At 41.1% G+C, this 24,963-nt stretch overlaps 1 protein-coding gene across 1 annotated transcript in view; it reads right to left on the reverse strand.

Moving 5' to 3' along the window:
- Positions 1 to 24,963, reverse strand: part of PTCH1 (patched 1) — a gene marked incomplete at its 3' end in the record, with an annotated part of 65,543 nt that overhangs the window by 25,218 nt on the left and 15,362 nt on the right. The window contains exons 3-12 of the mRNA XM_084278648.1: positions 14,755 to 14,944; positions 13,390 to 13,459; positions 13,189 to 13,280; positions 11,530 to 11,728; positions 10,772 to 10,893; positions 9,312 to 9,459; positions 8,402 to 8,533; positions 7,925 to 8,080; positions 7,278 to 7,376; positions 5,874 to 5,999 (exon numbers count right to left, since the gene is read on the reverse strand). Coding sequence (XP_084134774.1) covers positions 5,874 to 5,999; positions 7,278 to 7,376; positions 7,925 to 8,080; positions 8,402 to 8,533; positions 9,312 to 9,459; positions 10,772 to 10,893; positions 11,530 to 11,728; positions 13,189 to 13,280; positions 13,390 to 13,459; positions 14,755 to 14,944 — 1,334 coding nt within the window. The remainder of the gene's footprint in view (positions 1 to 5,873; positions 6,000 to 7,277; positions 7,377 to 7,924; positions 8,081 to 8,401; positions 8,534 to 9,311; positions 9,460 to 10,771; positions 10,894 to 11,529; positions 11,729 to 13,188; positions 13,281 to 13,389; positions 13,460 to 14,754; positions 14,945 to 24,963) is intronic.

Raw genomic sequence — 24,963 nt, forward strand, 5'->3', positions numbered from 1 at the left:
CACAGGGATTCCCAGAGAATCTCCACAAACAGATGCAGTGCAGCATCCATCTGCTATTACTACTTGTAATTCGTTTGTAATTTATTATTTGTAATTAATACTGTAATTTATTTGCAATTCCAAACTAGCCAAGACAAAGGGAAAGCCTGGGCACAGATGGGACTTAGAAGATAATTATAAGAGAGATACCAGAGGAGAACAGTCAACAAGTTAGAGAAAAAAATCCTTGAAATCCTTTTATTTTACATTCATTAGACAAGCAGCAGGCATCTCACCAGTAGCCCAGTTTCATGTGAAAGAAATCATACAAACTATCAAGTGTCTCCACCTGTAGTTTCCGCAGTAATTAACTGCTTGGGAAAAAACACTCATAAGAAAGGACTAAAGTTGGGCTACAAAAATGAAGTCATTGATGTGATATAGATACGCCCTCCTTTTTGCAAAATAAAACAATGGCTGTTTCTGATGTTGAAAAATCAAGACACAAAACTGGCAGCTCAGAAGATGTGCTGTCTTTAAAGTGTGTCAAGAATTCTTAACTTACACATCAAATAAATTCTCTGGGTTGTCCAAATGATGCCATTTTTATTTTTGTGTTGCTCTATCCATTGAAATTTAAGTACCAATACAATGAATGATTTTTAGGTTTTTGAAGCTATCGAAGCAAAATAAAAAGGCTAGACAGCTTTTACTTTTCTGAGAATTGCAGAATCAGATAGCATTCTTTAGTAACTTCAACCATAAAAACACTGTCTACAGAAGTCCTTTTTGTTGGCCTTTCTCTGTTGCTGTCTCTAGACTGCTTTTAGAAGACTTTTACCTAGCACTTAAAGCAGAATTAGTATTTAGCCATCTTTGAGAGAAAAGGTCCAATGACTATTTAATGATTTATAAACATCCACACAGAAAGGTATGTAAGGTCATAGCCAAGACTTTAAGTGATTTCCTTTTGCTCCTCTCTACAATTAATTGAATCTGTCAGAAAAACAAATGGCTGCTGTGGCAAGCAAGGTGTTTGTTGGACCTGGTTCATCTAACTGCTTGCTTTATCGCTGCTAAAACAGGGAATGTTGGATCACTTATGCAACACAAATAATTAGTTGTGTCTAAATGATCTTCTATCGAGGATCATTTAAGATTTAGCAGTATTTGGAAAAAAACTGCTGAGGCCTGGTTCAATACTGAAAAACTAACACAAGTCCTCTGTTCCTGCTCCACAAACTCCAAATATTTCATGCTTTATCAGTTCCCTTTGTAGACCCCAACGTCATTGAATCTCAAATGCTGCTAACCCTGAAAACCAATACTTAAGTGTATGGTAGAGATGCCATTACAATTAGTTATGTTCACTTTTGATTTTTTAAGAAGCATCAAAACTAATCCAACAACACATAGTAAGTCTGACTATTAACATGGCATATCTTTTTAGATCAATTAGATTTTCCATTGTGCCAGCCTGGTGACAGTGTATTAACCCTGCAAGTAAAACATTTTTAAAACGATCCCCTGTGTTCTGATTTGTACTTAAATAGAGTCCTACAGCTTAACACGATGCTTCCTATGTACTGCACACCGTCTCTCCCTCACCCACCTCCCCAGCTTTTCAAAGCTTTAATGGTTCTCAGTTTTCACAATTAAATAGAGAAAATGCTGTTCTTGTATCAAGTCTAATTTCTTGCCCCATGAAAAAAACCACCCTGTGACTTGGTAAGGAGAGGGAAGGAAGAAACTACTGAGGGGTGACTCAGTCTTTGACCTGATGCATCCCCATTAACAGATCTGGTAGCTGAGAATGGGAATGTGGGAGAAATGTCATCATGGCAAACAGCCACGACCTAACAGCTACATTGACAGGAAAAGCACCATGACAGCCTTGTGGCATTCGTGGAAGAGCAACTGATGTCATCTACCTGGACTGGTGCAAAGCATCTGACATTTGGCTAAAAACTGAGGTGGTGCAGATTCCAGAGTACAGGCACCCAAGATGAGAACGTGCTTAGGATTTTTTGGGACAGGGCATCTTCTCTCACCCCTTCAGAGATCAATGGTCAAATTGGAGAGGAAAGGACCTCAAGCCTTTTTCTTGGGAAACTAACAAAGGTAAGATTAGTCCTGAAAGGGATAAAATAGGGCCTACTAAAGGGTGTAAAATGAATGCTTTCAGTGAAATGAGATCAGAGAGTAGTAAAAAATTCCATTAATCAGAAAAAAATGTTGGTCACTTTCTGAGAAATATGGCCTTTTTTAAATTTTTTTTTTTCATCTTTTCATAATGCACAGCCTAAAAATATTATTGCTACTGCAACTGTTTACAGAGACAGAAGAATGGCAGTCTGTGCTGGAGGCAGCAAGGGAGACGCGAGCCAGGCTGGTAGGCTGGGGCCCCACTGAAGGTATGTGCTGCTATGTGCCATTCCTGGCAGCCCACCCAAGGAGAACGGGTGTGCTGTATAGCCAGAGGTGATGAACAGAGGAGGAGGTCTTGTCAGGGAAACTTCCACCCTACTGCTGCCTATCTGCAACTCCCTCCTGACAGCGTACAGACTCGCATCCCCCCAGCCTTTACCCCTCCTTTTCCCTTAGGCTTCAATTTTGCTTGTTAAATTCTCATGTCAGGAACACGGAAAGGTAAATGACAAGGGTAAAAGGAGGGGGATAAACCACTTCATTGGAGTCAGGCAACTGAATGAGCTTTAAAACTTAGATTCTTTCTCCCCACAAACCCACCATCGCCACCCGGTAATGCACTTTTACACGTAGGGAAAAAAATTTGTCATTCTTAGAGTGAGGGAAAAAATTACTGCTAAGATCACTGGGAAAAGTTCCACCCCTGCTCATTAGTGAACCCATACCACTCCTGTGCTGTTAGGGGAGGAAGTTTCTGGTGTAAGCAAGAAGAGTTAGACCAATGTTTGTGTGTACCTTCTCTATCCTGAGCAGAACTTTCTCCATAACAGTGTCTGAGGGCAGAATCCAGCCCAGCAGCAGTGACACCCTGCTTTGCCCTCCTTCACTTAGACTCAAAACAAAGGGCTATGTTAAGACACTCCTACCTCAAAGTTTCAGTGGATTTCTCTGAACAATTTAAAGAAATTAATCACAACAGAAAACTCAGGACCTCCTCATTCAAAGTCCTGAGCACTCTTAGTGGTGATTCTTGTCACTGAGTTTTTGGGACACGTTCAGCATCTCAAAGTCTTAAAACAGCTTAAACACGGGACTAATAAGATCAACAAAGCTAAAACAGTCTCTATCTGCATAGTGGCACTAATTTCAAGAATCTCACTTTCAAAAGAACTGATTTCCATTTTTTAAAACTCAACAGGCGCTAATGCTAGAAAACTACTAAGGCAGCATGGAACTCTGAGTGTTGAGTTCTGTAAAGTAAATGAACAACTCAGAGGTATCAATGAACTGCTTTAGCTAGTAGAAGAGAACAGAAGCTGAGACAGGAGAAAGCATTGATATGTAAAATGTGAGATTCTAACTGAAAGTTGGGCTTGCAGAAGCAGGAAATCATTTATTCTCTCCCAGCAGCTGCGTTACTTTACAGATACTGGTTCTCAAAGGTTACAGAAACTTCGAAAATTATCTTGCAGTGCCTTAAGGAAAGTGAATGAAGAGCAAAACAAGGTCAAGAGCAATCCTTTTTTTGAGCCATCTGTTAAAAAATCCACTGTCTGGATGAGAAGGCAGCAGCATGTGTGAAAAGTAAATGCAGTACTTCATTGCTTTCTAAGTCTTGCTAGGAAGCTATCAAAGACAGCAAGGATTTCTTGTTTAAACAAGCCTGAGTAAGAGAGAGAGGGAGGAAGACGACTGTAAATAAAGAAATCCATATATAAATAGAGACCACCCACCAAAATATGCCATGGTTATCTGACACTGAATGCCCTGATTCATGTATCACCTGATTTTAATTTTACCTGGAGACACCAGCAACATTCCTTTCTAAAAAACAAAGGATGTTATTTTAATGGCTCCTAACTTATATAGGGATCAGTTATATATATTGGTCTAGCACAAATAAATTCTCATTACAGGTCTCCAGCTGCCCTTTTTCTGCACATTTTTCCATCTCTTATATGTATATAAGGGGTTACTATGTGCAAGCAAAGACAAATTACAGATGCATGTGAGAAAAGGTTGAGCAACTCAAACATTAATTTCTGGACACCCAAACGTTCCTACACATAGATTCCATATTAATCACTGTCTTAAAAATTACTTTGATCATGATGTTTTTATTCTGAATAATGTCAACATGTTCCTACATGAATGTGTTGAAATCTCACTTTTGTTTGTCATTTTTCTGTGCAGACTTCATTTTCTGAACTTTCAGTGATTCAGTCTACAGCGTGGCAGCAGACTAAAAGACTGTGGGAAAGGTATATTTAACTTATACTTGGACTACAGTAACAATTACAGCTGTTTTCTCCACGTATGTTCCAAAAGCAACCTGTCATGTTCTGATGCAAAGAGTGAGAAAAGAGAAAGGCTGAACAAAAATTTATCAATAAAGAATTCATTTTGGTGGCTCTGACTCAACAGCTTAGTACTGCAATTTAAGAGACGTAACTAACTTCTTCCAATAGACGAAGTGTTAAACTTCAAATAAAGATTTCACACTTTGACACTAGTCTTTGCCATAAAATAAAACAATTCACTGTCACATCACCTGTAAGAAGAGACATCCAGGTTTTGGCAAATAAGCACAGCTAAATACTGCTAACCATTCAGGACTAGGGATCTAGTTTTAATTGCCACAGACATCTGCTGAACAATGCAGAAAACCAATGAGGCCTAAACGCTCTCTATTATTCACTGTTCCTACTGAGAAGGAAATCTTAAACAAATTATTAATGCTTACTGCCAATGTAACTGCAATTACAAACAGCTTACCATTTTACAGGTTAATGCAGGCCTACTTACATCTCTGAAAACAGCAGTAATTGCTACGTATAAAGAAAACCTGTAGCCCATGCTTCTTCTGGGCAGCCAAGGGCTCAAGGAGAATCAAAACTGACTGGAGAACCAGCCTTCAGCAAACCAAAAATAACAGCTGAAAAAGTGCAGCTTGCCTGCTCTGCCCCCAAGTCAGACAGTGCTATCAATTGCTTGTGTATTGAAGCAGCGTTAGGGGAGAAACTCCCAAAGCTTTCATTCAAAGAGCCCTTGCTTTTAGGAGAAAGCTTTCTCTAGTGTGCTTAACATTTCATACCCCTGAAGGTGTATTATCACAAACAAATACAGGAAGACAAAGAGAGGAAGGGAGAGCGAGCGATACATGGTTTCAGCACATAAAATTCACATTTTCTCTCAAAGCAGTTGAACCATAAAATTCTTGAAGCTTTCTCAAACTTTGCTAAAATTACACTGGGAGAAAGACAGTAGAAACTGCTGCAGTAATAATTCGTGTGGTAAATGCTTATTTGCTGCTGTCATTGTACTTTGGTTACAGTTTTTTCAGAGCAACAAATTGGACGAACGAGAATGACAGGATTAAATTCTGATTCAGGAATGTTACAGTGCACAGTACAGTCTACTCCTCTTGACTTTAGAATGCAAATCTTTCTGAAGACTTGTTGCTGCTTAGTTGCATACATCTTAGTTTTTGCACTCAACCCAGCTGTGACGGGGCAGGGTGTTCTGTCACCTGCTAAGGGGATGGGAGAGACTCCGGGCATGAGGAACAGGAGGAGCAGAATCAAGGGCAGACAGCAGTTGTTATTACCCAGGTCTACTGTAAACAGTGATCACATACCGGTTCAGTGAACTGCAGCAGCACTGAACACAGATGCTAAGAGGCATCATCTTTGGCCTTCCACGATGGGACCATGCATAAGAGCTAACAAAACAGCATATAAACTTACTTGGAGTGAAAATGCTCGTAAAGCAGGAATAGGGATTAAGGCAGCCATAAAGAAAGCAGTAACATTGCTGATAGATGTAAGGGCTACACTTGCTCCTGTTCGCTTCAAACATTCACCTGTTCTGTCCTGCAAAACAAATGATGGATCTTAAAAGTCAAGTGAATTAGGTGATGTCCCATAAATGAAGGGGTCATCCTACAAGTGACAAATTATCACAGTGAAATTCTGAATACATGTGCGTGTTTGAGAGTATATAAGAATAAACAATATACCAAGTACAGTGCTCAGGAGAAAAACAGATGACATACAAAACACTCATATGTTTTTTGCAGGCAGCAAACATTGTCAAAGCTGATTCCAGCTTCGGAATACAAAACTAAATGGGTACTGACATTATAACAAACACATCTTCAACTAAATAGGATGTATTTTCTACTAACGGAGTCACTTCTTGTTCTCATTTAACATCATAGACATGTAACATAGCTACACATCTTCAAGAAGTCTTTAACACTACAAAGAAAACCAAAACCAATCCAAAGCAAAGCAACAGCACACAAAAAATGCAGAGAAATCAAGATAAACACATGACCTTCTCCTAACCCAACAGGCTACTTTGAAGCATGTGGAGGTTGTAGTGGAGTGAGGTTGTAGTGCCTGCATGCCAAACGAGCCAGGAAGAGCACATGGAAGACATTGCTTAAACAAATCAGAACGGGCACATGTACATTGCTTTTGAATGGTTTGTACTTCGCACATGACAACTTTCGGCTGAGGGTAAAGAGGGTCAATAAAAGGAAAGGATCATAAAAGTGATGACATCTTGTACTTCATAACATTAATATGTTATGCTTTGAAATGTCACGGCCAATTATAAACCTCACAAAAGAAACACAAAGAAAAACGAACAAACCCCTGAAATTTAAGGCCGCAACAAATAAAGGTAATAGCTCATATAAATAAAAAGAAATGTTTGTTTTCTAAGCTCTCCTCCTCTTCCTCTTCACTGTAACATTTTAATATTCTTCCATTACAAGCATTCTATCAATTAACTGTCAGACTCGTATTTGAGTGAGTCTGTTCCTGAATTTACATTGATGTTAGCCGAATTTGGATTACATAAGTAAACCTCTATATGACAGCTATAAATGACATTTTCAAGTCAAAATAAATCTACTACTATTAAAAAATAAAAAAAGTGAAAATTCAAAAACATTCCAGGATCACACACACTGCCATCATTTCCCATTCTGACAGAGGTCAGAATTTCCAGACCCTAGAAAACGCTATTCAGAAAAAAATAAATGGGGTTTTAACCACTACTAATTAATTCTGGATACAGTTATCTTTTCCCTTGTGAAGTCTTTCATTTTTTCTTCCCCCTAACCCCCATTCTGTCATTACCTCAAAAGGAATTCTCTTGTTCTGCCCCGTTTCGCTAAAAGCATGTGCCAGAAGGAAAACATCATCTACACCAACTCCAAGAGCAAGAAAAGGCAAAACCTGGGGGGAGAAACAAAACAAACAAAACCCAAGAAGGTTGTTTTATGATCTGTCATGCAGCTAGCCATTAAATGGTTAATTAAAGCAACTTTTACATTACTCTGTACACAAATGCAAGGGTAAAATGAAAATCAAAAGGATGCAACAGACCTATTAACTTGCAGTAAACCATTTACAGGTACAAAATCTCTCCAAAAGTAATTCAAGCTTTCAGTACACAAAGAATATCTGATAGTGATTAAAGTTAGGCTCAAAATATTTTCAGAATGCGAACATCCTTACACATTCAATCATAAAGACAAAACCCGCAGCTTTTTCTGCACAACTGGATGTCTCCACTTGTAGTGGGACACAGGAAAAAATCAAATAACCCAGAATCTAGAAAGCATACCTGCCTTTTTCTTTAGTACCATTTGGCAGCATGACCACTTAATTTCTCACAGAATGCATAAAAAAAACTAGCACCAAAATACTTTTACAACTTTTTTCTCGTCAAAGATTCATTTGTGTACTTGTGGTTTAACAGCAGACTTGTGTCTCCTAAATACCTGAGTTGTGGCAGCATTAAAGGAAATTCCAATCAATGAGCACAGGCCCAATCCTGCAGCCACCGAGAGTGCAACCAACAAGACTCCTGCCAGCCCCACGGCACCCTGAGACTTGGCACAGTCCCACCGCAGCATTGTTAAACAGGCGTAGGCAAGCTAAAGCAAGTTGGGGGAGGAGAGGGGAGAAGGAGTTGGGAGGGGAGGGTGGGGAAAAAGGGCAAAACATTAGAATGGATCCTCCTCCGACACCTTTCTCACCCCACCCAAAACACACATCCACAGAAACAGTTTCAAAAGAGAACAGACACATCACAGATGTTACACACAGGAACAGGTGACAAGCCTGAGCCAAAAAACACCATGTAGTTTTTATTTTAAATATGCATAAATATTCTGGACTACTGACTCATAACAATAAAGCAGATATTTAAGCCCTGCCCTACTAGCAATGAAAGTTAATTAAATTTAATTTATTACCATTAGTAAGTAGCCACTAGCTACTCTGATAACACTGACATCAGAAAATGACTTTAGGATGTCATCCAGGGTGGTCGTAGTGAAGGAAAGCACCTTCTGAGTAGAGTTTTGTGCTACACTTTGATGAACAACCTATGAGAAGAAAAATAAAACTTTGTGTGACTGAAGAAAAAAATTCATGACAATCTTCTACAGTGCATATCTGAAATCAAATTCTTTTGCCTTAATGTACGTGCAGAAGTCCACACCCTACACAGACATCACGTTGATACCGCACAAATGCATTTAATAACTATTTCTTACAAACTACTAATTATCAGGCAATAATTTGCATCCTTCAGAAATGGCTACTGCATTCCCAGCCCATTCCAAATATTTAACTTGAATCCTCTGCCTGTAAGTCCACTGTGGAGTTTTGTCTTTAACCCAAGCTCAGTGATCTCTTTGGGCTGCTCTTCTTCCCCCACTGCCTGGCCATTTGCAGAGGTCAGTAGCAGCACAGCAGAGGTCAGAGCTTGGGACACAGAGGCCAGGCACTGTCACACTGCCTCCCCACTTGGGCTGCTGCTGGGAGAGCGGCTCACGGCTGCCTAATGTTTTCCAGACACCTTTAGAATAGCCATGCCAACCAAAAGCTTTTAAATTCCAGCTGGGTCTTCAAGTCTTTCTCAGCTCCAGCAAAACAAAAATGTCACAGACAGCAAAGAGCAAAACCTTCATGGCTACTCATATGTGAATAGCCAAGCAGTTTCTTAACTGAAAAAAAAAAAACCCAACAAAAAGCTTAAAAACTGGGAGGCAATGACTGGTTTAAGCATCTTCCTTGAGGAAATATGAAAAAGTCCTGACAGAAGGCAGTGGATCTGAGTGGGACTTTATAGTCTGATATCTAGGTTATTTTCAATTTTACCTCAACATACATCCTCTGCCAAGCTTCCAGAATTGCTGCTGCCTTATCCTCATTCCAGTTGATGTGTGAAACATACTCATACCCCTTGAAGTGCTCATACATTTGCTTAGGAGTCATTAACTGAAACATGGTTTGCAAAGCCTGCGCACTGTGACAAGGAAAGAAGGAAGAAGCATAAAATGAGCATTTTTCAGGAAATAATTTTCATGGCATCAAGTCCCAAATGAGACCCTAACAGGAGCTTGTGTGAGTTCTTGATTTTATAGGGCACGTGTTCGTATAAAAATCGAACAGAGTATAATTATTCTACTGTGTATCTAGTGCAGCTGTACAGCCCTGTGCAGTACTGAGGCTAAATCTGGTTTCACTGAAGTTAACGAGGGTTTTGCCATTATTTTCAATAGGATCAGTTTCAGGAGCAAAGAATGGAACCCTACAAATCAGTTATAAATATCATGATTGCTGGTCAGATTACTGTGAGAATGCCGCAGGAACAGTTATTTCCATGAGATCTCATAGATGCTACAGGCAATTAGTCACCTGAAGACCTTGCTTTTTTTGATCCCTTGGAGAGAAACGTGAGATTAAGCTTCTGATGCCTTACAGCAGTGAGGAGTACACAACGGCCACAGTAACCATCCATCCTGAATTTCCACAGCACACAACTGTACCCAACAATTTTAGAAACTTGGGGTACTGTTTGTTTTTCACTAAAAATACATTCTTTGGCTGTTTGTTAAAAGACTTATCAAATGTTTCCAGTAAAACTTCTCTGCATTACAGGATGGAAAAATTATGCTTCGTTTGGTTTAGTATGGCCTACATTTTTCAGAACAGCTCTATTTCACAGTTTTTTCCCCCCACTGGGGGAAGTCTGGTATTCCATGAATTCTTCAGGAAGTATGAAACAAAAGGCTTAGTTTTATCAGGCAAAACTGAATTCAGGATATAGGGACATAAATACAGACTGTTCTCTATACTGATGCTGCACAAAAAGTTCAATTGAGATTTTGGAATTCTGAGAAAAGTCAAACGAGTGAGCACATTACCCAAACTACTTTTCCCATTTTTTCCTTTAATCACATTTTAAAACGTGATCAAAGGTGTTCAGTGCTTTAAACACTATTGGATGCTTTCATACATACATTCTGAACAACAGGAAAAGGTTTTCTTTCCAAGCAACATACACTGTCATTCAGAGGTTAGAAGCAGGAAGCAATGACATCTCCCTAAATTTAAACAACTGACTCTAAAACTCTCTTTTGGGGGATGGACTCAATGATCTCTTGAGGTACCTTCCAACCCCTACAATTCTGTGATTCTCTTGAAGTATGTTCTCTTGAAGTATGTGATTTGTGAAACACATGAAGGGCAGTAGACTTTCCATCACCCTCCCTCTGTGCCCCAACACCCAGACTCTAACAAAGATAAACTGAAATTTTCTTTAAACGTTTGCTTACCTGACAAGTTTACCAGAACTGTTCTTGACTGTACCACCTATAATCAGCTCTTCCTGCCAATGCATGTATTTTCTTGACAGTCCATAGCATCCACCACTCAAAACAAGGGCTACATCAAGAGGCTAGAAAAAGTTGTAAAGAAGTGATTAATCAGATTCATAACTTCAGAGGACTCAACACCCAGAGTACCAGAATAACAGATACTAAAGATGACCTAGGAGGTCTGCCAAGAGAAATACATTCAACAAATCACGTTGAACAACTCAGCCAGATACTTATTGACCAGATGGCAATTTCTCCAAAGCATGGCACAATTGATAAAAAGATACATAGAATTGGGGACCATGACTTCAAATTCTCCACAAAAATCAACAAAACTGATGCAACTTGAAGGAAGGCTTTGCTGTGTGGTGTTAGTATATCTGCAGCTGTATTCCAGCAGTAGCTGCGCCTGTCTGAGGCATCAGGTTTGCTGAAATGCCATGTCACCACACTGCCTCACCAGGCTGGTAGCTGACAACCATGGTCTCACTCTAAATATGCAGGATTAAGTATTGCATCACAGCATGAAGGAAGGTTTGTGATTACTGTCTAACAGTATACAGCATGTAACACATAACAAGAAGAGAAAGATGACATCACTCAAGAATATGAACAATATATTGCTTGGAAAAAAATGACACCTTCTTCTCTCCTCTGACTTCTCCCTGCACCCTAGCTTCCCTTGAAAAGATAGGCACAAGGACAAGCAAACTTACTTTGGTGGAATTTTTATTGGGAGCTGTGATTGGGCAATCGGGATCAGCAGGATTCAGGCAGGGTCGATCCATGTAACCATGACCAACCTCTGCTTTATTCAGCATTTCTTCCCAGCTCTCCACTTGGTAGTTTATTTTCTTTAACTCTTCCAAGAATTCTAAGGGGTCAAAGTTGATCCACTGCAAAGGAGGCTTCCCTCTGCAAGAGAAATCAAGAGAAAATGACACACTCACACACATCAAAGAAAGACAAAAGACCTACCAAAACAAGCATATTTTAAAACTCGTATTTGCACAAACAATGTAGTTTGATTTTTTTTTTCCCAAGTTAAAACCTTTTCTGGTGAGGTTGTTTCATAGAACGTAAGACATGTTTTAATTATATTTGTTTACGTACTTTTCTTGCAGCCCAGCTGTAATTTTAGCAAAAGTACTCAGTTCTTAAAAAGGTTTTGTGTAAAATGGAATATTCGTAGGTTAAAAATACAAGCAAAGCAAAACAAATCAACAGGCACCTAAATAACAAAAAAAGCATCCAACTGCTGCTTCAAAGAAGAGGGGGAGGGGAGAGGGAAAGGAGAGGACTAAGGAAAGAAAGCCTTTCTCATAGTATCAGATTACTTCTTGCCAGTCTAATAATCATCTTGCAAATGTAATCAATCAATATAGCTGATCTTTGTTTATCTATTACAATACTGCGCTCCTTCAAATGCCCTGGCAGCTTGACTATCAACCATGAAGCTTTCCTGCTACCATGGCTGTCACCACTATCACTGTCACGTCTCCCACCCCCCACTTCTGAATTTGTGATGTTGACAGACTAGAAAGGCTTTTGGCTGCCTTATTCTGTGGTTCAAACCACACTGTATCTGCTTAACCAGGCTTAAGTCATTATTCTGAATCTCCCAACCAGAAAACACAAACCCCCTTATTTCCCCATCTAAAACTGTACACTAAAGGTTAGGAGATGGCCATTGCAAATTGCTTTTACAGAGACATGCAAACCAAGACAGAAACAATAACTCAAATGCTAACTCTTGCATAATTAACACAAAATGCCTGCACAGATTAACAATTAACTCTTTAAAGGATTCAGGGCATATAATATCACTTGTAAATTGTGAGAAACCACCCATAAAAGATATTATATGGTTTCTTTAATCATCTCCTAAGCAAAGGATTTGTTCTTTATTCCTTAGGAAGACCTAAGATTTAACCAAAGACATAAAGACATTTTCTTAGGAATAAAATTCCTAGTCAGCCAATGCTTTTGTATTTTACAAGAGAAAAACCCCAACAGCAACCAAACAAAAAAGTGGGGTGGGAGGGGTGGGGGGATGGGTGGGGGTGTAAAATTCTTAAAGCTTGAATTAAGAGCTAGTATTTTACTTTGCATGCTAGGAGAACAGGAAAAATAACATAGGATTGAAATCAATGTCTAGAAACTATCTCTTATAAACTGGAAAATCTTTATTCAATGAAAAAAACCCAAAAACAACCAAACAAAACCCCATGTGTACTTTCTGCAGAGACAATATACTTTTATTTTTCTGTTAAACCAGAACCCAAATAAACAATGAGAATGAAGCTGAAAATAATCATACACTATTAAACAATTAAAATCAGTCAGACCAGAAAGTTATTAAAAAACATGCTTACAATAGATAGGCAGTTCCTGACTGTAGCTTTGCTCCCTCCCAAAAGCAGTCCAAAGGAGTGATAATTAAGCAAGGATAAAGATATTCTATGATCTGTCAAAATCAAAAAAGGAAAAACTGTTATACTAGAATATAATCAAAGCAGCACATGCTGAATCATGAGAATGCCTAAATCTAATAACTAACTGTCTGCTATACATACCTGGTCCATGTAACCTGCTTCTGTGATAAGTTCTCCTGATTTGTAACACAAATGTTCCAATTTCCACTGTCTGTAAGAAATATAAGAACCAAGTATTTTTTTCTTGCACAATTACTGAAAAGCTGTATTTTAAGTATTTTTTAAATTTAAAATTGAACCTTATATACATATATCAGCATCGGGCAGCAAAACATTGAGAAAGGGGAGTATCACTCAGCACTGCAGACACACCACACCCAACAACAATGCAGACGCATTGCAGTTCTGTAGTTGCAGAGGAGCCATTTGCTTTAGTTACAATCACACCCTGTAAAAGTGGTGACAAATAATGGAGCTGCTTTTGGATGCACAGGCTAGTCAACACACATTGAAGGGACAGAGACCCATCTGTGTATAAATGAGAATCCTTGTGACTTAAGGTGTCGTTCATTGACATGGATGAGAGGCCAGCTCTAGATGAGAGGACTAGAATATTCCCAGCTGACCCACACATGCAGGAGAAAAGAAACCATTAGGATGTCTACCTTCCTTTTTCATCTGTGTTACAACTTCTACTGCCATGACTTCTAACGCCTTAGACTAGGCAGGAGATCAGTAAAAGATAATTGGAGCCTTGGCATTAGTTCCCCCAGGCATCAGTTGGATGTGCTGAAAAGACAGGGCTTCATGCCACATAGGCAGCATCCCTTTGCACATTATCATGTAAGTAGTAACCCTGGAGGAACCACTTTTCAGGTAGACATCTCACTAGCCCAAAGCTTGTACTTTCCTAAGGTGCACCTTTGGTTTTATTTTTTTTGTTGGACAACACACAACTCCCAACCTTCAGTGCAGGCACAGAGAAATCTGAAGTCCAACTCTATTATGTTTGTTTTGTTGAATACTATGATTCCAACCACTACCATTTCCCACAGGTCTGCATTTCCACTTGTATCCAAACTATTGGAAGGATAGCAACCTGTGCTGCTGTTCACAGTCATTACGTACCCGTGATGGTGTCAGCAACTGAATTCAGCTCTAACATGTAAGGATTTTCAATGCTAGGAATCTCACTCATCCTGCCCTATGCTTAAGTGTACAGACATCACTCCTTTACCAAGAACCAAGACAAAGGCTGGACACTCAAAGGAGCACACTTGCAGAATCTCTTCCAACACCACCTACCTGTCTTATCTGTTAAAAGCCAACACGTCACTGCTATCACACCACGATGTCAACGACCAAAACCCAGTGGTGCTCAAAACAAAACACCCTCCTAAAGGGAAGGTTCTAAAGCCCTAACCATCTAAAAATGCATGGAGGGAAGCATATGCTCAGTCTTATGTGATGGATGATGATCAGGAAAACTCTGGCTTTTCCCCTTACCTGTTGTACATATACACATGTACTCTGCTGGCCTGAAGCGCAGACTCAAGGTGCTGCCGGAGTGCTTCTGTTGTTAGTACATTAGCACCATCTTCCTGTGGAGTCTGGATCATGAGCTGGGGGTTAAACATGGCCTCTTCTCCAATCTTCTGCCGTGTGTAATTTAACTCCTGACTCACTCGTCCACCAACTAATGGATAAATATCAACAGGTTTGTATTAGGCAGTACCTGCTTATTCTGGATTCGCTTGACGAGCACTCTCTAGTCAGAAAAACTTGATGCTGTTCATGGACTGTCAATTCTGTCTCAAATTGATCACTGTACAATTCTAAAAACTAGTAACTATTTTATTTCAGTAACACTGCAACAAAACCCATATTCTTCATTAAAATACTAGTGCCTCAAACAGTTTTTTTCTACGTTATGACCAATATCCCGTATGTAAAAATTAAAAAAGAAGGAAAAAAAAAGCCCTTTTCCTTGCAGACCAGACCAAATACTCTGTTACAATTTCTTACACTTGTATAAACAGTCTGCTCCAATAGCACATTTCAGGATAAATGGCTTTAATTTACACTCTTCTCCTAAATAATTTGGCAAAGGCAGAAGGAGAATGTTTCTCTTCACTTTAAAAAAGGGAAGGAAAGAGTAAGTGAGCATGAGTACTTCTTTCAGCCTTAAATAAAAAAGTCCCAAGTTCAAGTACAGGGGTGCAGTTTTGAGTGCAGCAGAAAAGACTGTCTACAGCTCATTTACACCAGTGGTCCAGTACCTGTGCAACATGCGATGCAGGAGATCATTCATTCACAACATCTGTTTTTAAACCCACGTGAGCTGCAGGGTGTGCTCCATATTAAAACACTGAGGGGGGGAGGGAGGGGCACGGAAAAAAAAGAGGGGGGCACAAAAAGAAAAAGGCAGAGGGAGACTGCAAAGTCAGCAGGCTCTAGAGGGAGCCATATTCAATTTGCCTTGCCAGAAAATATTACGTAAGAATGGAAAATTATCTTCCCTCCTACAAAAAAAGCATTCAGCTAGAGTTCATATACTTTATATAACCTCCCCCGTAGTCTCTCTAGCAAATGCATGTGGGAGGTGGGGGTCAATTAATTCAGCCTATTAGCTGAATCAAGACCACATCCAGATGAGGAGGACAAGAACACCACCAACATGTTGTTTCCATCCTTTGCAATTTATTACCTTTACGGCTCTGCTAAATCCAAGCTACAGACCTGGTCTAATTTGTTACATTTTTTTCAGTCCCAGTCAGCTTGGCACTGGTGATCTGAACTACTGCCAAGGTGTAGTTCTGCAACAGTGTGAACAGAAATGAGGCATGTATATCTATCTCTTCCTAGGCCGTACTGCATCAGCTGGCAGTGTGGGAGATGATGTTCCCAAGCCTGAACAGGGACATACTTTTTCAATCACTTAGGCCCTCAACACACCCATAACCCCACCCCCACATTCCCCCTCACCCTCCCCAGGTCCTGGCTAAAAGGACCACCAGGCAAGAAGCTGGGCCCCTGCACGGATAAAGCTGTCAGAATGAGACCCTCAACAATTAAACCATACAGTCATTCTGGCACGAAGCATTGCTTAATTTCTAGTTCAAGAGTTCTTTGAAGAAATAAGTGTTTCCACAACACACTCCATTTTTTCCACCCGCCACATGTGGCATTACTGCCTTCACACCAAGAAACAGCTATCAGCTCACAGCAAGGAAAAAAAAACCCTAAATTTAAATACAACTTCCTCACCTAGAGTCCCTTTGCAACTTAACGTTCCTCTTACTACAGTGAGAGTACATACAACCACTGACACTACATATACAAGGTACCAAAAAGCTATTGTTATTTTTTTATCAAGAGTTAAACTCTAAAAATACTTTCACTGATCAGGCTCACAATCATTGCTCACTGCCATCTTTCTCCAATAACCAGCACTCCATGGTAAACTAATAAATTTTGCTTTGTCTTCCAGGAAAATGGGGTGGGGGGTAAGGGAGCAGTTATCCTAATCCGTATGCCTTGGAACCAGCAAGCGCTTCCAAAGACAAAATGCGTCTCTCCTTCTTTTGTGTCTCAATGCTAGCCAAGACAATAAAGCCCCAATTTTATGAGGACTGTGGAGTCTACCATAAACTTCTAGTCCTGGTACTATATTCTCTCCCATTCCACCCATGCTTTCCTTTTGAATTTAACCAGGACTCGAAACAACAAATCATACTTCATGCAAACAAAGGGCGGCATTCCTATCTCTGCTGAAAGTGACCAACTGTTTACTGTCAACAGAAATGATTGCTTCCTAATCAAGGTCCTGTCAAACCACATTAACTTCACTGAACAAGGCAGATTTAGCTAATCAAAATTGCATCACACAAGTCAGTCATCAGAACAGAAGCTGTTTTCTTCCCCTTTTAACATTCGAAGCAGGAATAGCAAAACCACCCAAGAAGGCGGGCGCACCCTCCAGCACCCAGCAGCAGATCCCCGTTCTTAATGCGTTTCACCACTTAATCGTTCCTTTGATGGGTCCGTTATTAACGTTTCTTCAGCCAAATACAGTAAAGATAACACCACAGGCAAACGCAGACACTTCACACAATGTAACACTCAGACACAAAGAAATTCTAAATGTAGATTGTAGAGGAAAACTCTGGCTGCCAAAGCCAGACAACGTGAAAACATACGAACCGGCCAGATGCAAGCAGATACATCAGTGGCCTCTTTCAATGTATCAGAAATAATAAAGAGCAAAATGGAAGGCAAAAAATAATTTTTGAAGTTTCTACCAGATACATTTTCCTTTATTTCAGTTGAATGTTTGCAAAACTCACTGGAGGCTGCCCAGAGATCTTAAGCCTCCACAAGCAGCTGAATATTCACCTTTTAAAAATCACGCACTCTTGTTGCTCCCCCCCCCCCCCCCAGATTATCCACAGCTGGTGCAAAAAACTTTGAGAGAAACCACAAAAAGTGTCACTGAAATGTTCCTGAAGCTTCTGGCTTCACTGTGCTGAAGATACACAATACTATACTTAACACTTGCACACAATGCAGAAAGTCATTCCTCACGTTTGCAAAAGGAAAAAAAAAAAAAAAAACCCAAACCCCAACTTGCATTACAGTCAGCACAGGACTTCCACACTGTAGGACAACTGACGTCATGGAAAACAAAAACAATGAACCAAATCCTAGCATTTTCTGGTTTTCCTTTGCAGGCTCTTTTCTCCTTGTACTTGGTGATGATAAAAGCATTTTACAGTCAAAATGCTACCGACTTGAACTGTATAGATGGCATATAGTACAGCACTTCCCATTTTATTCCATATCAGACAGAACTATTTCACTTTAATATTCTGATAATAAAGTCCACACATCACTCTCCTTTACCAAAAGCCACTTGACGGCATTCGAGTCTTTCATTACATGACTCCTTATGATTTAGTGACTAGATGGCTGAGTTGGTGGCACAGATTCCCACAAGCAAAAATGCTGATTTAAATAACAGATCAGTACATTGTCTCATGGCTGCTGGTAACACAATGCAGCAGTTTGTGTATTATCCTTCCAGCACTGCCATCAGATTCTGAGTCTCTGCCTACTAGAAATGAGATGCTATGCCATCTGTATAATTTAGCTGACAAATAAATAAAACTAAAACCCAAAAACTAAACCCCAGCCACCACCAAACAAAACAAAACAACAACAAAAAAACCCACACCACCAAACCCACACCAAAGCAATAACACCAGTGTCCTGGCACTGTTTCTCAATGTATCAGTTTCTAAATCTCAGTAATACATTTGAAGGCCAGTGTTCAACATGAGACAGTTTTTCTGACAGCATCTTTGTTGCTGAGTACCAGTTCTTGCTAAAAACCTGTTTTGCTCCAGCAAAGGGGAAAGTGTCTTCCCATTCCTCCTCTCCTCAGTACCCACAGGTTCCTTCTTAGCTCTTTGCCAGAACACATGAGATTTGCCTTGAGCAAGTTATCACCCCATACCACGAAACACACTGCAGCTCCTCCTAAATTTCACTGACTTGAACGGAAGCTGGTCAAGGCACTAAATTCTTTGCCCTTCTGAAGGGCCTGAAGAGATCAGTAATTGTCAGTATGGAAGCTGGGTTGCTAAGAACTATGTAAGGACCACTATATCTCCCTCCCCCAAGAGCAATGAACAGCTGTCAGGTGGTAACAAGTTTTAGTCATTCTTAACTTGAGGCAGACCTGAACCCATGACCTACAGGTGAAAGGGCCTAGATCCCATTACCAAGCACTGGGGTCACAGTCCCAGCATCTCAGTCATCACATATTAAAATGTTTCAGTGCATCTTAACTGAGAAGCACCCAGAAAAACAAAGTTGCTTGCCTCTAGCATACATGTGCACAACATTGATGCACCCTCCAATGACATGACCGAAACCCTATTTGTTTTCATTGGCACAATTACTAATTGTCCACTGACTTGCTCACATTTTGAAGTTACTGGGTTGTTCTGCTCATGTACTCTCTGACCTACACCAATCTTAAAATTAGCATTCAAAATTTACATGGTGCTACATTAACATGCCTATAAAGAACTCTGGAGTCCACCACCAGGAACTGCAGCCCCTTCCACACAGAGTAGTCTCCAGAGTAAGTCTGACTTGCACTACACACAAATTCATGAAGCTTTCCATATTCTTTGCATCCATGTGTGCTGAGGGAGCTGGTGGAGGTGACTGCTGAGCCGCTCTCTATCATCTTCAACAGGTCTTGGGAGAACAGGAGAAGTGCCTGAAGACTGGAGGATAGCCAATGTCATTCCAGTCTTTAAAAAGGGCAAGAAGGAGGATCCCAGCAACTAGGGGCCAGTCAGCCTCACTTCTGTCCCCGGAAAGGTGATGGAACAGCTTGTTCTGGATGCCATCTCCAAGCAATTGGAAGAGAAGAAGGTCATGAGGAGTAGTCAGCATGGATTCATCAAGGGGAGCTCATGCTCGACCAATCTCATAGACTTCTATGATCTCATCACCAGCTGGGTAGATGGAGGGAGAGCAGTGGATGTCATCTACCTTGACTTCAGCAAGGCCTTTGATACTGTCTCCCATGACATCCTGACAGCAAAGCTGAGAGAGCATGGGATAGATGAGTGGACAGGGAGGTGGGCTGAGAACTGGCTGTCGGACCGAGCTCAGAGGGTGGTGATCAGTGGAGTAGAATCTGACTGGAGACCTGTAAACTAGTGGTGTTCCCCAGGGCTCAGTGTTGGATCCAGTCCTGTTTAATATCTTCATTGACAACCTTGATGAGGGAATAGCATCAACCCTCAGCAAGTACCCGATGATACAAAGCTGGGAGGAGTGGCTGACACGCAGGAACACTGCGCTGCCATCCAGCGAGACCTGGACAGGCTGGAGAGCTGGGCAGGGAGAAACCAGATGAGATTCAACAAAAGCAAGTGTAGAGTCTTGCACCTGGGAAGGAACAACCGTCTGTATCAGTGCAGGCTGGGGGATGACCTGCTGGAGAAGAGCTCTGTGGAGAAGGACCTGGGGGTCCTGGTTGACAACAGGTTGGCCATGAGCCAGCAGTGTGCCCTGGTGGCTGAGAAAGGCAATGGGATCCTGGGGTGCATCAGGAGGAGTGTGGCCAGCAGGTCAAAGGAGGTGATCCTCCCCCTCTACTCTGCCCTGGTCAGGCCCCACCTGGAGCATTGTGTCCAGTTCTGGGGTCCCTGATATAAAAAAGACAGGGATCTCCTGGACAGAGTCCAGAGAAGGACTACGAAGATGATTAGGGGCCTGGAGCATCTCCCTTATGAGGAAAGGCTGAGTGAGCTGGGACTGTTCAGCCGTGAGAAAAGAAGACTACGCGGGGGACGACCTTACTAATATTTATAAATATCGTAAGTATGGGATGCAGGGGGAATCAGCCAGCCCCTTTTCAGTGGTCTGTGGAGACAGGACAAGGGGCAATGGCTGCAAGTTGGAGCACAGGAAGTTTCACACCAACATGCGGAAGAACTTTTTCACAGTGAGGGTGACAGAGCCCTGGGACAGGCTGCCCAGGGAGGTGGTGGAGTCTCCTTCTCTGGAGATATTCAAGACCCGTCTGGATGCCTGCCTGTGCAATATGAGCTGGGGAGCTGCTTTGGCAGCTGCTTTGGCAGGGGGGTTGGACCCGATGATCTCTGGAGGTCCCTTCCAACCACAGTGATTCTATGATACACTAAGACATCTAACCTAAAACAAGCCTTGAGTGACAGCCAAAAAGCACACCCTGTGAATTTACTGTCTAGTTGCTCAAAAGGCATGAAATATTTTTCAGAGTGTCTTACAATGTTTCACTTCAGGTTACTGGAATTGCAACATATAGCCTGAGGTTTTGTTATATCCCCCGCCCCCCCCAAGACCTGAACACTACCTCTACTCAACAGTTACTTTGTGCACAAGTGTGCAACAAGTAGCTTAGTAGAGAACAAGTTCTCTAAAAGAACATTCCACAAAGCCAAATACTTTGGATAAAAATGTTGGCCAATCAATATGGAAGACAAACTTTGAGAAACCAAAGCCAAGATTTCCAGAAATACCTGTTGGTTTTGGAGCCCAAGTTCTTCTATGACAAGCTTGGGGTGAGTAAACAGAGTAAAATTTTCTGGACAACCTCCCTTCTGAAGACTATGGGCTTCAAGCGGTTTCCACTTCAGCACTCACGGGGGACAGATATGTTTCTGCTTGCTTTGAGCAACACCATCTTCCTCATTCTTCCAAGACTGTATATGTGCACCATTAAAGCAATCCAGCCCAACCTTCCACCAGTGATCCCTCAAAGCAATAAAATCATGTATGCATCCAATAATCATGGCCAGCCCACACAAACAATGCTTTCATTTAATCCCTCCAAGAGCTGCTGACCCTTTTTGATAAATCAGAGACGTAGATTAGTACCTCTTACAATGCTCAGATGATGGTCTGAGCAATAGCCAATGCAGGCAAGCTCTGCAATGCGCAGTATCTGTTATTTCCACAGCATGAACCAAATAGAAATAGAAAATAAAAGCCCTTAATGACTCAAATACCATATAAAAACAAAACCTGAAAATAATATCCTAATGTAGTTCACCTGAGATTGAACCTCTACCAACCAACTCAAAAAGCAGCAGTGTGCAGAGAACGGCAAGAGGAGCCCAGACTTGCAAGGAGACCAGGCAGCCCTCCACTCCAGTCTGGGTGAGTGCCAGGGAAAGCTGTGGACAACTTGCCTTCTCTCTATTCAGCACCTTCTCCTTCCTGGGATGGGAACCACGGAAGGTCTTCATGCTTCTCTCCACAGCAACCTACCCTACCTCCCTCAACTTTTACTGCTGGTGAGGTCTTCCTTCTCCACTCCTGCTGAGCTCCTCCTTGTGCCGTTCCCACATGCACCTACAGCTCTTCTCAAAAGCTACCCAATGAAACTAGTTTCAGTCTGTTGCAATGATGTGCAGGTAAGCCAGTCAGCCACAGCTTTGCCTCCTTGTCCTAACAGTCTGCCAGCACTGGAAATGTTCACACCTGCCATACAGCAGCAGGCAGTACCTAATGACAGCAATGACAATTTCCATTTTTACTGATAAAGGAGCACAGACCTCGTGAGAACAAAACACAGCAGCCAAGTACTACTCACACAAGACTGAAACCTCCTATAAAGAAACCGAGATAAAGAGCTGAAGTCCTCTGGCAGATATGAAGATTACCCTGCCTCTTACTGGGCACAGAAAAATAATGGCCTTTTGATTTAAAGCTTCCTGTTGCTCTCTAGGGAGCTCTGTCTTCACGTTCTCTCGGATGTTCAAGCTTGTCTGTGCTGCTCTTTGTCAGCAACACAATATAGTTTTTCTGCACACAGACAGTATTAGTTAGCATCCTGACAGAAGAGCAGGGAAGACAGCACCTTTCTAAGTATCCTGGTTAGCATGTCCAATTCTTTAAATTTTTAAAATGCTGTCTACTTGCGAAGTCAGAACTACTGGTTTACATGACTGATCTCTGCATTTTTCAACTCCTGACAGTATGCCATTATCAAATACTTGATGTATCTGATATTCTAACGATGCTTAGGATGGCTCTCATGCATCTATCAGGATTACAATATTTATTTAAAAAAAAAAAAGTTTTTGCTTCCTGCAATGATTTTTTTTTCTGCTCATTTGTCTAACTATGCAAAATAAAGACTTGATTGAGAGTGACCAAAATTGACCATTGAGAAACTATGATGTTAAAAGAGCTAGAACAAGGTGGGCGGAGGGGGGAACACAAGCAATCAGCACCTTAAAGAGGTTACACGGTCATTCAATGGGCTGTGCAACCTCTCAATGAAAAACTGTCATCTTTATCATGTGATCTGTGTCAGCAGTGGCCAAGAGCAAGTCAGAAATTCCACACTGTGTGTAGGTTTCCTCTGTTGAATACACCCAACTGCAGTAGTACAGCTCATGTGGAGTAGCGATGGTTGTGCCTGCCCAGGGTTAGATAGTCTGCGCCCTACCAACTCCCTTCCCAATGCCCAGCTGGGCATTCTACACTCCTCCTCCAGTATAATGTCTACAGGACAGTCTGTCTAGAACATCATCACATCCCAGTGTGAATATTTCACTAACTTCTACCTCTCTTTAGCACCACTGACTTCTCAGAAAAACCTAGAAGTAATGTGACCATCTCAACCATTTCGAGTCACACTGAGAATCAGGTAACACCAGGTCTTTGGTTTTGCTTTAAAAAGAAAAAAAAAAAAAGAAAAAAAAAGATAAAAGACTGTGGCCTACAAATGCAAAGAAGTTACCATTAACCCCCACCACCACCACAACAAAGCACTTCAAAAGGCTGCTTTTTATCTCCCAAGTCATCATATGATACGAGTTAAGTTACTTCTCACACATGCTGGGGATGACTCCAGTGTTGCTGTTATAAATTTCATTAATGCTGACATGATTATGAATAGCAAAAATAAAAACACACATCAAAGATGGCTTTTCATTCTGTCACAGTTTGACAAAGTTTAAAGCTGTGACAAGGACACAAAGCTGCCTGCACACTCAGGAAGGCAGCCCAACAACAGCTGCCTCAGTCTGTAGTGGGAAACCTTCCCTGCAATCTTAGGAGCTAAAACCTTTTTTTTCTAAAAATCAAATAAAAGCTGATTTTACATGCATGCATCTGTATTGCCCACAGGCAGAAGATTACTATTTCTAGTTTGATAAAACAGTTTGCTAAAAAATTTCGACCATTTTGATGCATTTCTGGTTTGGTGCCCCTCTGGGTTGAGAAACCAGGGAAGTACAGTAAAAAAAAACACCAACCAAAATGAATAAATTGAACAGTACAAACTAGGAAAGAAAAAAAAAAAAAACACACCCAAACCCCCCAACTAGGCAAGCAGCTTTGAATGTTCGATAATACACAAAACTGGTACAGGCAATTCAGAACTTTCCAATTAAATATAAAGCGCAGTAGCTGCTTACTGAGCTGCGACACATGTCCTTGGTAACAGGATACGAGCTGTTCACCTCTGGGTCACTGGTTCTAATCCAGCCAGGAACAATAGTGACCACAAGTTGTTTACCATCTGACAGCTGTTTGCGAGCTTATGTGAAATGAGTTGGTGGTCTCAGTCCATTTCCTAGTGGGCAGGTGTCCACATTATAGAAAAGCACCATCACAATTGGCATCCTTGTTGACCATCCCAACAAAGAGACTGAGGAATGAATGGGCTTGGAGAGCGAACTATCCTTTCTTCTGAAGACACGGTCCCTTCAGGTCAGAGCTAAGCCACAGCTTTTGGTGGAGAAACCCAGCTACTGAATTTTCTGGCTGAAGTAGCAATGGAATAAAGGACTCTAGACTCTGCTTTTTTCCTATGCATCAGGGAGATGGCCTACAGTGAGGGTACACTGCTAATACAGATAATTAGGACTCTCCAACAGTTTATGGTCATCTAACAGTTCACACCCGCTGAGGATCATTAAAGCTGAATTTTTATCTTTCAGTAATTTAAGAAAACATTTGAGCACACTTTTGTAATAGGCCAAAATCCTCAGTTGTGCGTGAAAGTGACTATGTTCCCAGTTCTGCTGAGAAGAGTGTGTAAGGGGCTTCAAGGCTTAAAACCTAAGGATTTCAGAACAGCTGAATATAATTGTGTTAAGTTACTTTAACTTGAATAAGAGCTTCTGCTGGGTAATA

Source organism: Gallinula chloropus, assembly GCF_964237585.1.
Source record: "Gallinula chloropus genome assembly, chromosome: Z".
Classification (NCBI taxonomy): Eukaryota; Metazoa; Chordata; class Aves; order Gruiformes; family Rallidae; genus Gallinula; species Gallinula chloropus.